A 14,856-nucleotide genomic window follows, 5' to 3' on the forward strand; every position below is an offset into this window, starting at 1 on the left:
TTTCTTCTGCCAGCCCCCCTCTGCCTGCTGACCCTGCTGCTGCCACCCCCCAGGCCAGGGGCCCCCATCTCCCCAGCTGAGCCCATCAGTCAAGCCTACAGCCTGGCCCTCTACATGCAGAAGAATACATCAACATTGCTGCAGACTTACGTGAGTGACACTGGGCATGAGCAGGGGATGAGAGGAGAGGGACACTGCCCTCCTGGCCCAGCCCTGGGTAGGGGAAGCAGAGCAAGGCCAAGAGAAGTCTCCTCCATGGGTCTGAGGGTACAGGGACTAGAGACACATCCACATGAACTCTGTCACTGATGGCTGGTGACCTTGGGCAAGTCATTCCTTCTCTCGGTCTCAGCTTCCTCATCTGCAAAATGGGATGGTGATCCTGCCTTGAACTCTCAGGACCATGACAAGATTCAAAGGAAGCATGCAGAGGGAAGGGCTTTACAGGATCATGATTATTACTTGAGCTTTATGCCACGCTGGGCATTCTATCCCCATTATCTCACTGACTCCTCAAACAGTTCTGAGATAGAATTATAATCTATTTTACAGATAAGGAAACTGAGTCTTAATGAGGGCAAATAATTTGCCCCAGGTCACCCAGCTAATAACTAGCAGTGCTAGGATCTTAAACCAGGTCTGTGGCATTCAATGCCAACCCCTGCCCCTACCAACTGTCTAGAAGTTCAAACTGGCAGCCTGCTGGCTGGGTCTGACCCACAGATGTTTTCTCTTTGGGTCATGCAGTACTTCTTCAAATTTTGAATATGAATGCCTGTCTAAAACAGGCACAGGGACCCTGTTGACCAAAGCTCCTGCCCACCCAGCCCTCGTCTTAGTCCTGCCTTCCTCCCTAAGTTACATGACCTGCCTGGCCTCTGGAGGCCCTGGAGTTTGTGACTCTCCCACTGTACTGTATTTCAGGCCCATGTGAAGTTACTAAAACTAGGTTCTAGCCTCATATCTGCCACCACTCCCTGAGTAGCTTTGGGCACCCTTAGCCTCAGTTTCTCCACCCGTGAAATGGAGATATAGGACTAGGTGACCTATCAATTAGGGGATTTATCAGCGTGCACTGAGATTCTGTGGATCTAGGTTTGTGGAGGCGAGAACTTTAACGGAGAAGGCACTCAACTAAATTTAATATTAACAATTATTTATTAATGATTATAATAAAATTAACAAACAACTAAATGTAAATAAAAAAGAAACATATAAGGCTGTAACTACATTGTCAATAGTATATTTACATTGAAAATATAATAAATAATTAATATAAGCATAATGTCCACAATATTAATATAAATCTGTTATTAACTAATGGTGGCTTATCATGCCTGTATTGTACACCAGGTGCTGTGCTAAGTGCTTTATATATATTACTTATCATCTTCACAATAATACTCTCACATGGGAATTACTGAAGCTGTGATTCAAAGTTGCACAGTTTGCACATGGAGGAAGCCAAACTGGAACAGAGCCCAGGCTCTGTGCTAGGCTGTCCCACCAACTCCCTGAGGGGTAATGAACGGCAACTCCCCCTGGGAAGATGCCAGTCTCACAGAAGGCAGGTGTGAACTCAGGGGGAGCCCCAGGGCAGCCCTTTGGTCCCCTCACTCCTGTCTGTCTCTGTCCTCATGCAGCTCCAGTACCAAGGCAGCCCCTTTAGTGACCCTGGCTTCTCAGCCCCTGAGCTCCAGCTCAGCAGCCTGCCTCCTGCCGCCATCTCCTTCAAGACCTGGCATGCCCTGGATGATGGAGAGCGGCTGGGCCGTGCCCAGGGGGCCTTCTTGGCCTTGTCCCAGCACCTGCAGCTCGTGGGGGATGACCAGAGTGACCTGAACCCTGGCAGTCCTGTCCTGCTGGCTCAGCTTGGGGCTGCGAGACTCAGGGCCCAAGGCCTGCTGGGCAACATGGCTGCCATCATGACCGCCCTGGGCCTGCCCATTCCCCCAGAAGAGGATACTCTAGGGCTTGTCCCATTTGGGGCCTCAGCCTTCGAGAGGAAATGTCGAGGCTACATAGTGACCCGGGAATATGGCCACTGGACAGACCGAGCTGTGAGGGACTTGGCTCTGCTCAAGGCCAAATATCCTGGATAGAGGAGATGGGACTTCTTGTCAGAGGCTGCAACACTTCCCCTTTCACAATGGACTCTTTTCTGCTTTGCTTCTTGGCTAGAAAGGAGACACATCTCATCTAGCAGACAGGGCTTGTGTGCCACGTATTTGGGACTATCTACTGGGAACCAGGCCTCAAGTCCCTATTGCCTAGGCCTTCCTGCCTGGGTCATATGGTCTGCCTTCCAGATCTGGGTGGGACTCTATAGATATCATTTCAAGGATTACCAATCCAGCGGTACTGATTGCCAACTTCCTGGGTGGGAAGAAATGCCTCTTTGAAGACCGTTCACTTCCCCCTCTACAAGGAGAGAGGACAGTTAGTCTCCTTCGTGGGCTCTCCCCAAGACCTTCCCCTTCCTGTAATTTTGGGGAGGTTCAGGGGCTGCCTTCTTGTCTCTGTCTACCTCACTTCCTGTATGAAGATATGGACTTTCTGAGCAGATAGGCCTCTCTTCTTCTTGCTAGGGTTCATTTCCCTCCCTAGTCTACCTCTCTGACTGTGGCCACTGTTCCAGCTTCCCATCTTAAGGAGCTCCACTTCCTGATCAATGGAAGTCCAATTCTTGAAAAACTAAGAACTCATGTCACATCTGTTCCCTGCTCAGGACACATCCACTTCCTGTTCCCGGCTGACAGATGGCATCCCTGGCCTGGGGCTCTCATGAGTCACATACTGTGGCTTTTGGGAGTGTCTGGAGGACCAGGCCATGCTCCAAGGATCCTATTCTCCTCAAAGGTGTCTCCCCATTTTCGACAACTATATATTGGTAATTTTAGTGTTCTTTTTATTTTTAAACATTTTATTTACAAAACAATTAATTTATTCTCAGAAATAAAACTCTTTTAAGGTGTTGATGTTTTCTTTCCACAGACCTGGCTTGGGAGAGGGGAGGTGCAGGGATAGGGTAGAGGGAAGTGAAGGACATCAAAGGGAAAGCAGGGCAGGGCCCCAAGGAATGGGATGGGGTGGGGGAGGGCAGCAGGTGAAGTGACTCTGGGGGAAGGTGGCTGAAATTTGTCTGGAATAACCCTCCCACCACAGGGCCAGCAGGCACATCCCAGGCTGGGAAAGGACCAGAGAAAAAGAGTGACAAGGTATTCCCTCCTTGAGATGAGGCTGAGATGTACACATGCTCACATGGGGCCAAGAGGAGACAAGAGATGGGGGAAAAGGAAGACAAAGAGACCCCCCCAGGGATGGGTAACGGGGGAGGCCAAGAGAGACGGAGGCAGGCCCATGCGATGGAGAAAGAGAACACGGGAAGTCACATACAGAGACAAGAAGGTCCCGAGACAGAAAAAGAAGCCGAGCGCATACAAAGCAAATAGAGACCAGAGAGACAGGGAGATGCAGACAGTGCGAGAGCATACAGACACTGACAGAGATGGCCAGAGAGAGATGAGGAGGTGACAGCGAGCTGCAGCCTGCAGCCCAGCGACCCGTGCTCAGGCCGGGCCCCCGGGCCCCAGCTGGCCGAGGTCGGCCTCGGTGCGGCTCACCCACTCGCGGTAGAGGCCGCACACGCGGAGCCCCAGCACCTTGGCCGGGAAGACGTCTGCGGTGGTGGTGGCGGTGGCGGTGGCGGTGGCGGTGGCGGCGGCGGCGGCGGCAGGGGGCTCGGGCCGCGGCCCGTGGGTCTCGGAGCCCAGCGCGGCCAGCACGGCCTCCACAGCGGCGCCCAGGGCCCGGGCCTGGCGCGCCGCGTCCTCCAGGCGGCGCAGCAGGCGCGGCGCACGCGGGTTCAGCTCGGCCTGGTGGCGGCGCACCACATCGAGCAGCGGCGGCAGCTCGGCCAGCGCCGCCGCGTCCAGCCGCAGGCGCTCGGGCGCGGGCAGGCCCGCGTGGCCCGGTGCCGGGGCGCTCAGGCCGGCCACCGGCAGCCGCGGGGGCGAGAAGCCGGGTAGCCCGAAGGGGTCTCCCTGGTGCTGCACCTGCGGAGACACGGCAGTCAGTGGGGCTCCCGGAGGCGCGCCGGCGGAGGACGGGGGGCACTCGCCACTCGCCACTCGGAGCTGAGCCCTCCACCCCTCTCCTGGGGCCTCAGTTTCCCCGTAATTCCTCTCAACAGAGCGGCTGTGTTTGAGATAATACAAAACAACAACAACAACAACAACAACAACAAATGTGGGCTTTACACCAGTGCCTTTGTCTCCTCATCTCTAAAATGGAGATAACAGTATCAACATCATAAGGTAGTTATGAGCATGTTAAAATGCTTAAGGCAGGTCCTGGCCCATTGGAAAGGCACAATAAACGTTAGTTCTTTTATTAACGCTATCTTACAGATCCGGGTGCAAATTCTATCTCCACCACTTACTAGCTGTGCAGTTTCCTGCAACACCATTTCGCTTCTCTGAGCCTCAGTCTGCTCATCTGTAAAATGGGGGAACAGCTCCCTGTGCTGTCTTCCTACCAGGGATCTCCTCAGAATCACATAAGATAGAGCAGGGAAGGGGTCCCTTTCACTCCCTCACCCCATTCTCCCCCACCTCTGCACCTGCACACAACAGGGGCTCAATGAATAATTGTCATATGAATGAACAAATGAAAGATAAAGGTGATTTGTAATTTGTAAAATGCTATAACAATACCATTTATCCTTTGCTAACAGCTTGCCTCTGGTTCAGGCATTGTGCTTGCTGCTGTAAACACACTACAGTGGTCCCCCCTTATGGAAGGGGGGATAGTTCCAAGACCCTCAGTGGATGCCTGAAACTATGGATAGTATCCATCTCTATATATACCATGTTTTTTCCTATACATACATACCTATGATAAAGGTTAATTTATAAATTAGGTACAGTAAGAGATTAATAATAACTAATAATAAAATAGAACAATTATAACAATACACTGTAATAAAAGTTACAATATCTTAGCAACCTCAGCACATGATTTTTTTTCTTCCCTTATTAAGTTGAGAACTTTCGCCTTTTCACTTAGAGGAAATGCTTTACAGCTTCTCCTTGTCATATCCGAATTGCCAGCATCACTACTCTTGAGCTTTCAGGCCATTGTTAAGTAGAATAAGGGTTACCTGAACACAAGCACTGCGATACCTCGACAGTCGATCTGATAACCGAGATGGCTACTAAGCAACTGAGGCGCAGGTAACACAGACAGCATATCCACAAAGATGGATAGACAAAGGGATGATTCATGTCCTGGACTGGACAAAGCGGGAGGGTGCAAGATTTCACCACATTACTCAGAATGGCATGGGATTTAAAATTTATGAATTGTTTATTTCTGGAGTTTTCCATTTAATATTTTTGGACTGAGGTTAACCAAAACCATGGAAAGTGAAACTACAGATAAGGGTGGACTATGGTATTCCTAATCTTCCCAATAATGGATGTAATGATGATGATGATTTTGCAAATGAGGATATTGGGGCTGAAGAGGTAGAGTGACTTGCCTCAGGTCGTCCATCTAGGAAGGGGCAGAGCTGGAATTCTAACCAAAATTGGTAGGACTACAAAGCTAATTCTATTATCACCCTATCTGCATCATAATTGTTACATTATTATTTTTAATGTTATCATTGCTGCCCAAGGCCACAGCAAGTTGGCAGGCCTATAGTCTGTCTCATTTAAAACTATACCCTCCCTCCACCACACCAGAGCAATTTGGGGAAATACCTTCTTTCCTTGGTCAAAGCCCTCTGCCCAACTAAAGATCTTAGCAGATCCCCCTCTTCTGTACAAGTCCCCTCTTAGGATGGAATTTTTACCCTAGATTGAAACCATTTCATGGCCTCTCTGCATATCACAGGTAGAAGAGTTCACAGGTCATCTTGTTCAACCGCCTCCTTTTACAGATTGGGAGACCAAGGCCCATGGAGGCGAGGTGACAAGATCACACAGAGCATAGAACCTAGGTTTCCTGCCTCCCAGTGCAGAATTGTCTTCACTCTCTCAGGTTCCCTCTGTCTTAAAGTACCAAGGAGGGAGCCTCCAAGCTGAGGCGAATGGAGGGACATTTGGGGCACAGAGAGGGTCCTCCTCCAATTTGCTGTGTGGCCAGGGACAAGTTACTGATCCCTCTCCAGAGCCCCAATGTCAGCAGCTGGGAAATGAGGTTGAGAAAATGGGTGGTCAAGGATCCCTGTGATCTGTACTTCCCTATTCTCCAGGCCCCTGGCACTCCCACCCCCATCCCCACTCACATATTCCTGGAGCAGCTGCTCAGCATATTTGGTGAGGAGGCCGGCAAGGCTGTGTGTCTGACGGATCTTGGCCTCCAAGTGAGGAAGGGATGAGACTGAGGAGTCAGTCTGGGGGTCTTCTGGTGGGAAAAGGGGGAAGAATGAGGGCAGTCCAAATCCCTGCTCCTTGACCACCTCTTCCAGGCTGGCTCTCCCTTCCCAAACCCAGAAGCTCTGCTCTGAATATTCCAACTTTTAAGCCAGGCAGGCTCTGGCCCATTCCAACTGAGGGAAAATAAGGTACTAGATATTTGCCAAACAGTTGTTCTACCTGAAATGTATTCCCTGTCCCCAAATCACTGTTGAAATCCTATTAAAGCCAAATCCAAATACTGCCTCCTCAGCACAGACTCCAGATTCAACCCACCCTTAAATTAACTTCTTCCTTCTACTTAAGGCCATTTGTTCACACTTCCCAAGTTGTTCTTTTAATGGCTCTTTTATCTGTGTGAATCTGCCTCAGCCTGGCAGCCCTTTAAGGGTAGCTCTGTAGCTCAGTGATTGTTGGTGGAATTCAAGTCAGAATGCGCCTTCAAGGCCATTTTACAGATTGGGAGACTGAAGTCCCATTCCCTCCCTGATGGCTCTTCTGTGCAAGGCGCTGGGCTGGGCACCGGGCAGCGTCAATGAATCAACAACTGGCCTTCCCTAGCACAAGCTACGTGTTGGCGGGGAGGACTACATTTCCCGAGAAGCCCAGCGCGCGAGCCCAGGGCATGCTGGGGAATGTAGTCCTGGTCTGGCAACTCCCGCCCCGCCCCCCGCCCCCACCTGAGTTTCCCACCGCCAGTCCCTATCCTTAACAGCCTCGACTTTCGTCTCCTGTTGTTATTCACTAGCTCCTGGGGCCCAAAGACTTCCTCCCCTAACCCTACCCCTCCCTCTGGCCCCCAGCTCCGATTCTTTCCCAATACTCGGAGAAGATCCAGGCGTCCTGCCCCAGCCACGACCCCAGTCCTCCCCCAGGGTGTACTCGAACCGGTGATCTAACTCCTGAGCCCAACTCCCTGAAGGCACAGCCCCAGGCCTCCTCTACCTCTAAACTCTGGCGCTTGCTGTTTCCCACAGCTCACCCACAGCTCATCTGCTCGTTACCCTGACACCGGGGCCTTGCTCTCCCCCGCTCAGGCTGCTCCCTTCCCGGACCCGGGGGTGGCGGGGACCCAGACCCCAGCTTCCGGCCCTTCTGACCTTTGTTCCCCTCGGGAACTTGGCACCTGGCCCTTCAGCCCCTTACCCAGACTTCCCTCCCTCCGGCTCATGCTGGCCCCTGGCTGATCCCGGTTGCCTCCACGCCCCCGGTCCGAGGGGGGAGAAGGGGAAAAGGGGTAGGGGCGTGGCCCGGACGCAGCCAATCAGGGCTCAGACCCCAAACAATCCCCCTCCCCCGCCAAAGCCTTAGACAGGATTCCTTGGCCCTGAGCTCAGCTCCTTGCCTGCGCGGCCTAGTTGGGAAAGGGGCCTGAGAAGGGCGGCAGGTTGTCCGCATGGTTGACTCGGGACCTCGAGGCTGGGGGTGCCGGGACCTGGGAGGCAGACCTGCGTCACGTCGGGAGGAGGAGGCTCAGGCTCCGACCTGGGGCAAAGGTTGGCCCCCGGGCTGCTTATGGGAAAAAGCTGAGGGGATAGGAGAGGGCGGGGCTGGCAGGACAGGAATGTGCTGGCCCTTCCTCTTGGCTGGGGGGGAGGGAGGAACGGGGTGTGAGAGAGGCCGCGATGGGGGCCCTCAGGCTTGGGCCACACCTGCCCCGGCATACACCTCCTGGCGTGTCTTAGATACCTTCTGCCCTCCTTCTCGTTGTCACATCTACTAGGAGGGAGACAGATACCATCTCACCTCACCTCACCTTACCAGGCCCAGTAAGAGAACCCGTCTGACACACCCACACCTACTGAAGCATTAATGCATACAGACCTTCATTCTCACACAGGAACAAGCTTAAGAGACAGGTACAGGGGGTCATACCTGTATGTCAACCCCACTAACCTGGTGCAAACACACTTATCCCCACAGATGGTTCCCAAGCACCCACTCTGTCCTGGGCTCTGGGACCCAGAGATGATCCATACTTGGTCTCTGGCCCCCTGAGGAGCTCACAGAATGTTGGGGGAGACCATAGGCAACAGCAGGTAATGAGGTTTGTGAGTGAAGGGACTAGGAAGGAGGCCTGTGTGTCTGTGAGGATATTGCCATGAGCAGACAACTGCCAGAATAAAGTAAGAAAGAGATTAACTGGCAGAGGGCACAGCAGGTGCAACTGATGGTAGGGGCCACAATCACACACTTATTAACAGTGACTATTTCTTGGGTATTTACAATATGCAAGGCACTGTTCTAAGAGCTATATACATATTAATTCAGTCCCATGTTATAGTTGAGGAAATAGAGATAAGTGACTCGTCCAAGGTCACTGGACAAGCAGAGCTGGGATTATACTTCGGCAGTTTGGCTCCAGAAATGCTGTCATAACCACCTTCCTATACCTTAACCCCTCTGGACATAGTCACACCAAAACACACAGACACCATAGCTACGTAATAGCTAAACACATGCACACACAGCAACACAAACTTAGACATGTCATATCTGCTGGCAAACAGCCTCAAAATCAACCAAGATACATTTTAAGTAAACTTTTAATTGAAGTATAATATACATAGGGAAAAGCGCACACATTGTAAGTGTACAGCTCAATGTATTTTCAGAGTAAACATCCCCAGGGAATCAGCACCAGGTTAAGAAACAGAATAGGACCAGTTCCCCGAGCCCCCTCTCAGCCCCTCCCAGTCCCAAGGATGACCACTATCCTGACTTCTCACACCATAAATTAGTTTTGCCTTTTTTTTGAACTTCATATGAATGGAATCATACAATGTTTACTGTTGAATCTGACTTCTTTCATGAGATTTGTCCCTGTGGTTGGGTGTAGCAGGACATCATTCTCTTGCTGTGTCCATGGTGTGAACAAGCTATAGTTCATTTTCCACTCTCCTGTTGATGGGTTGTTTCCAGTTTGAGGCTAATATGAATACTGCTATGAACATTCCAGTACACTCTCTTGGTGCTCATACCTACGCATTTCTGTTGACGACCTGGGAGTGGAATTGCTAGATCATAGGGTCGGTGTATGTTCGTCTCCACTAGAAAACTACCAATTTACACTCCCCCAGAAATAGGAGAGGTCCAGTTGCTCTACTTCTTGGCCTGCACTTGATATGGTCCGTCATTCTCATTTTAGTCATTCTGGTGGGTGGAGACCCACTCATATTTGCAGTGTCTGGTACGCAATCGTCACTCAGTTAATAGATAGTTGCAAGAATGGATGAAGGAATAGTCGGGCAGGCGGGGGTGGACACACACACACACACACAGCCTTTCAAGGACACTCACGCGCAGCGGACGCGCTCCGGTACCCAGACCGTCTCGCACCCCCCACCCCCACCCCCGGCGTCCACGTGGTCTGAACGCACCGCCTCAGCCCTGCCGCTCTCGTCCACTCCTCGAGCTGCCCCCAACCTCCCTCTCGGCGGCGGGCAGGGGGCGCTGCGCGTCGGGGCGCCCCGAGGGGGCGGGCCCGGTCGGGGCGGGGCCGGCCGGCTTCCAGGCCTGGGCTCTGGCCGCCCGCGCCGCCGGGCCGCTCTGGGGACGGGCCGGGGCGGGGCGCGGCGGCAGGAAGCGGGGCGGGGACTCGTGCAGGCTTTGGGGAGCGAGGGAGGGCGCGGCCAACTCCCGGAGGGACGGCAGGCCGAGAGAGCGGCGTCCCGGCCTGGCGCCGAGCCTGAGCCCGCCGGACGGGAGGCGGCCCAGCCGCGGGCTCGGCCTCGGCCCCAGCCCCGCCAGCATGGCCGGCCGGACCGTGCGGGCCGAGACCCGGAGCCGGGCCAAGGATGACATCAAGAAGGTGATGGCGACCATCGAGAAGGTCCGGAGATGGTGAGCGCTGCCCCGGGGCCGGGGACGGGGCATGGCGGGGCCACTCCTTCCCCAAATGCGTCTACCCTCCTTTCGCCAGCTGTGGCCCCCAGTTGTTAGGTGTGCCCCCTAGCCGCGTCCTGGATCTACAGGGCTGTGTCCCCTTTCTCCTGGCTACACCCTGGGGTGTACAAAGCGTGTTCCCCAGCCATGCCCTCCCAGAGCAAGAGCCCCCATATATGCCCCGCCCCCTAAAGCTTTGACACTCCTCCCGCAAGTATGCCCCGGGATCTTCATTGCTACCCTCTCCAGCCGGCCCGTGGCCGCGCTCCCTATGTATACCCCAGGGGTCTGCAGAGCCATGGCCCATTGGGCCCATGTATGTCCTGGGGTCTGCAGAGCTCTCTTTCTTCCTCTAACTATGCCCTATTAGCAAAACTGCCCCTTCCCTCGTGCACCACCCACACGTCTGCTGGTATCCCCAGATGTGTCCAGTTCCTGGGGGGGATCTCTTTTCAGGCCTCTCTGACCCAATTCCCTCACCCTCCCACAGGGAGAAGCGCTGGGTGACTGTGGGCGACACTTCCCTTCGTATCTTCAAGTGGGTGCCAGTGGTGGACCCCCAGGAGGAGGTGAGCAAGCTCCCCCACACCAGGCCCTGCATCTGTGCAACAGCAGGCAAGCCCCTCCCCACCCTGGCCTCCATCTCCAGTCCCCACTCAGACCTCAAATGCAGCAGCCCAAACAGATGTTAACAATTATTAGCAACTCCACCCCTTCTCCCTTCTTCCTACTCCAGATCCCTGAGTTCAAGACCTAACCTCGTGTGCACAACCTCTGTGACCTCATGCAGGGCCTTTTGCTTCTCTGTGCCTCAGTTTGCTTATTTGTACAGTGGGGGCTTTGCAAGTACTGACTAGAAAGCTGGCTCTGACCCTTACCCTCTAACCCCCAGGAGCGACGGAGGGCAGGAGGTGGGGCAGAGAGATCTCGAGGCCGGGAGCGTCGGGGCAGGGGTGCCAGTCCCCGAGGGGGTGGCCCTCTCATCCTGCTTGATCTCAATGGTATGTAGGGATCCTGGAATTTGGGGGGCTGTGGGGATTGAGTGAGGGGACTGAGGGCCTCAGGCCCAACCCTCTTGGCTTTTGCTCCCACAGATGAGAACAGTAACCAGAGTTTCCATTCGGAAGGCTCCCTGCAAAAGGGCACTGAGCCCAGCCCTGGGGGCACCCCCCAGCCCAGCCGCCCTGTGTCACCTGCCGGACCACCGGAAGGGGTCCTGGAGGACGCTCAGCCCCCGCGGCTGGGCCAGGAGAGAGGTAGGACCAGCTGCCTCCCAGGAGCCCTCTCTTCTGAGTCTTGTCCTCTCCAAAGTTGAAGCCACCAGCTTACTCCTACAGCTGCTCCCTATCCTGTGTTGCCTCCTTAGGGAGGCCTTCCCTGACTCCCGAGGGAAGTCACTGCCCTACCTCTGACAACTGTCTGTCTCCTTCCTCTGGCTTCTTAGGGTCTGTAGATATTTATCACTATTCGAGATTTTCATGTAAATTTAACTTTTTACTACTTAAATGTCTTTCTCTCTGATTCCCACCTCATGTCAGCTTCCTGAATGTTGGGCCCATGTTGATCTTGTTCACTATTGTCTCCTCAGAACAACTTGGGACACATAGTAGGTGCTCAATAAATATTTGTTGAGGAATAAATAATAGTGATAATCCTAAGAGTGATAAATAAGTGCTAATAACATTTACTACTTATTGAGCTCTTGCTGTGTGCCAGGCACCCTTCTAAGCACTTTACGTGTTTTATTTCATTTAATCCTCACTACAACCCTCTGAGGGTTATAATCCTGTTATGATCCCCATTTGTAGACGAGAAACCAAAACCCAGAGAAGTTAAGTGAGTTGCCTAAGCTCACAGCCAATGAGCCAGCATCTTGGGCATGAGTCGTCCTCACTGCTCTTTCTTCCATATAGTCAATCACCCGTCTGGTCAGTGCCACCTCCCAAATATGTCTGCCTTCCTCTCCCTCCCCGGGCTGTCATCTCTCTCACCTGTTCCTGGCTCCAGCCTCCTCATGGGTCTCCTCTCCTCCAGTCGCCCCAGCACAGCTGCCAGAGCAACTAAAGCACAAGTTCGACTGGGTCATTTTCCTGCTCAGAGCCTTCAGTGGCTCCCTATGGCCTTTGACTCTGCAGCTTGGCACTCTGGGCCCTTCCTGAACTGTCCCCTGCTGACCTCATTGTTCCCTTCCAGGAACACCATGCCTTGGGCCTACAGACTGTATCTAGACTGTGCCCGGCACGTGTATACCTTTGCTAACATAAAACCAGTAACTGGCATTTACTGAGCACTAACTGCGTGCCAGACACTGTGCTAAGGGCTTTACCTGTATTCTCTCATTTAATCCTCACATGGTAATTACTATCATTATCTCCATTTTACAGATGGGAAAACTGAGGCCCAGAGAAATTAAGTCAGGTCAGGATTTGAAGCTGGGCAGTCCAGCCCCACAATCTGTGCTGGCTAAGCAAATGTTCCCTCTGCCTAAAATGTGCTCTACCTCCCCATCTGTCTGCCAGATCAAATTCTACTCACCTGTCAAGATCCCACCTAAATGTTATTCCTGTGTCTTCCTCCTGGGTTGCAGCCAGGTTCCTGGCTCCCTCCTCAGTGCTCCCACAGCCTGTGGGCTTATGTGATTGGTGTTTGTTTCCCCCTGGTTTGCGCTATGGCACAGAGCGGCTGCTCAGGGAATGTCTGTTAACTTGACGTTCCAGATCCTGGGGGCATAACTGCAGGCGGCACCGACGAACCCCCAATGCTGACCAAGGAGGAGCCTGTTCCAGAATTGCTGGAGGCTGAGGTGAGAGAGGCCAGAAGGCTGGACTCCTGGGTCTTTGAGGGAATGGGGGCTCTGGGGCAGCCGAAGGCTTGGAGGCTGTACTCCTGAGGTCCAGGCAGGAAATGTAGACCTCAGACGCAGCTAAAGGCTTAGAGGCTGGGTTCTTGGGACTGAAAAGGAAAGGGTGTTTAGAAATAAAGATCTGTGGGCTGGATCGGGGCTGATTTAAGACCATTAAAAGCCTGAAAAGATCATGGTGCTCCTCCAAGTTTTTTTTTTTTAATCCTAAACTATAAAATTAGCTTAAGGGCTGGACCCGTGGCAGCACAGTGGTTAAGTTTGGCGTGCTCCTCTTTGGTGGCCCGGGTTCGGATCCTGGGCGCGGACCTACACCACTCATCAGCCATGCTGTGGCGGTGACCCACATACAAAATAGAGGAAAATTGGCAGAGATGTTAGCTCAGGGCTAATCTTCCTCAAGCAAAAAAACAGAGGAAGATTGGCAACAGGTATTAGCTCAGGGCCAACCTTCCTCAGCCAAATAAATAAATAAATAAAATTAGCTGAAGAAAGTCCCCCATAAACCTCTGATTTTTCCCATAAGGACTACCTTGATGCATTTTCCAGAAATATCAAGTATCAACTTCTTTCCCCAAAACAGTGTTGTGGTTGTTTCCGGTGCCCTATGTAATCTGCATCCCGGGTCCCTGGCCCTGGGCTAGACTCCTGGGTCCGGGAGGGGAGTGGAGTGGAGGCCTTGGAGAAGGCAGAGGCTAGGAGACTGCACTCCTGGGTCTGGGTAGAGCTCATGCCTGTCCACCCTTCCTCTCCAGGCCCCCGAAGCTTACCCTGTCTTTGAGCCAGTGCCACCTGTCCCCGAGGCAGCCCAGGGTGACACAGAGGACTCGGAGGGCGCCCCCCCACTCAAGCGCATCTGCCCAAATGCCCCCGACCCCTGAGAAGCCGGCCTGCCTGTCCTGTCGCCCCCGGGGTCCCTTTGGCTTTTTACAAATAAAGACCCTTTTGTAATTTTGTGTCATGTCATTTCCCCGTCAGGGCTGGGGAGGGTCTTTGGAGACAGTTTTGTCTCATGCTCCATTTCTCAGATGGGGTCACTGAGGCTCTCAGAGGACCTTCCTATAGTCACAGCATGAGTCAGACACAGAATGGGGGCTTGAGCCAGGACCCTGCCTGCCCACACCCCCTCTACCCTGCTCTGTCCCTTACTTTGACTCTTCCTGACCTTCAGCCCTCCTCCTCTGGGAATCCCAGAACTCCTGTTTTTCCTGCTCAGCCCTCCCCCAGGCCCAGCAATTACTGAAGCTCTGGGCAGCTAGGCCCACGATTCCCATTTCATACCCAGGAACACGGAGGCCCAGAGGGACTTTGGGGCCTAGGATGACTCGACCCATTCCCTGCCCTCAGGAAGCTACAGCATCAGGCCTCCCTGCCTCTGCTTAGTCATTCCTCCACTGGAACCCCTGCCCACACCTCTGGTTGAGTCTGACTTGTCCCTAGCTCAATCACCACCTCCTCCAGGATGCCTTCCCTGACCCCAGGCTCAGTCCGTTTCTCCCCTTTTGGGCTCCCACAACCTCCTGTGCTCCCTTCCCTTTGTCTCGGCATTTATCAGGCTGTCTGAGATGGTTGGTTTGTGTGTCTGTCTGTCCACTAGGCTGTGGGCTCCTGAAGGCAGACCAGGGGCCCCAGCCTTGCCTAGCACCACACTGGGCATAGAGCAGTCCTAGTAACTGTCTGGTGAATGAA

General features: G+C 53.3%; 3 protein-coding genes across 3 annotated transcripts; 2 read left to right on the forward strand and 1 right to left on the reverse strand.

Annotated features, from left to right (window-relative positions):
• LOC131422393 (cardiotrophin-2) lies at positions 1-2,126 on the forward strand (the record flags this gene model as incomplete). The annotated part of the gene is made up of 2 exons (XM_058569591.1): positions 1-150; positions 1,644-2,126. Coding segments are annotated over 2 exons (609 nt in total), but the record flags the coding sequence as incomplete, so codon positions are not given.
• A 358-nt stretch (positions 2,127-2,484) lies between these two features.
• CTF1 (cardiotrophin 1) lies at positions 2,485-7,873 on the reverse strand. The gene is made up of 3 exons (XM_058569590.1): positions 7,569-7,873; positions 6,293-6,411; positions 2,485-4,055 (listed from the first exon to the last, which is right to left on the reverse strand). Exons 1-3 carry the CDS (start codon positions 7,591-7,593, stop codon positions 3,570-3,572), a joined length of 630 nt encoding a protein of 209 aa, XP_058425573.1. The 5' UTR covers positions 7,594-7,873; the 3' UTR covers positions 2,485-3,569.
• A 2,145-nt stretch (positions 7,874-10,018) lies between these two features.
• BCL7C (BAF chromatin remodeling complex subunit BCL7C) lies at positions 10,019-14,118 on the forward strand. Its single transcript, XM_058569592.1, has 6 exons — positions 10,019-10,265; positions 10,798-10,876; positions 11,200-11,308; positions 11,402-11,563; positions 13,025-13,110; positions 13,923-14,118. The coding sequence occupies exons 1-6, from the start codon at positions 10,174-10,176 to the stop codon at positions 14,046-14,048; spliced, it is 654 nt and encodes a 217-aa protein (XP_058425575.1). The 5' UTR covers positions 10,019-10,173; the 3' UTR covers positions 14,049-14,118.
• The last annotated feature ends 738 nt before the right edge of the window (positions 14,119-14,856 follow it).

This window comes from Diceros bicornis, chromosome 26 (assembly GCF_020826845.1).
Source record: "Diceros bicornis minor isolate mBicDic1 chromosome 26, mDicBic1.mat.cur, whole genome shotgun sequence".
Classification (NCBI taxonomy): Eukaryota; Metazoa; Chordata; class Mammalia; order Perissodactyla; family Rhinocerotidae; genus Diceros; species Diceros bicornis.

Coding starts and splice junctions, on each gene's coding strand:
- CTF1 (XM_058569590.1), bottom strand. CDS start 7,593: ATGAGCCGGAGGGAGGGAAGTCTGG. Junction 6,412..7,568: donor CCGGAGGGAGGGAAGTCTGG/GTAAGGGGCTGA, acceptor TTTTCCCACCAG/AAGACCCCCAGACTGACTCC. Junction 4,056..6,292: donor AGCAGCTGCTCCAGGAATAT/GTGAGTGGGGAT, acceptor GTGTCTCCGCAG/GTGCAGCACCAGGGAGACCC.
- BCL7C (XM_058569592.1), top strand. CDS start 10,174: ATGGCCGGCCGGACCGTGCGGGCCGAGACCCGGAGCCGGGCCAAGGAT. Junction 11,309..11,401: donor CATCCTGCTTGATCTCAATG/GTATGTAGGGAT, acceptor TTGCTCCCACAG/ATGAGAACAGTAACCAGAGT. Junction 11,564..13,024: donor GCGGCTGGGCCAGGAGAGAG/GTAGGACCAGCT, acceptor TTGACGTTCCAG/ATCCTGGGGGCATAACTGCA.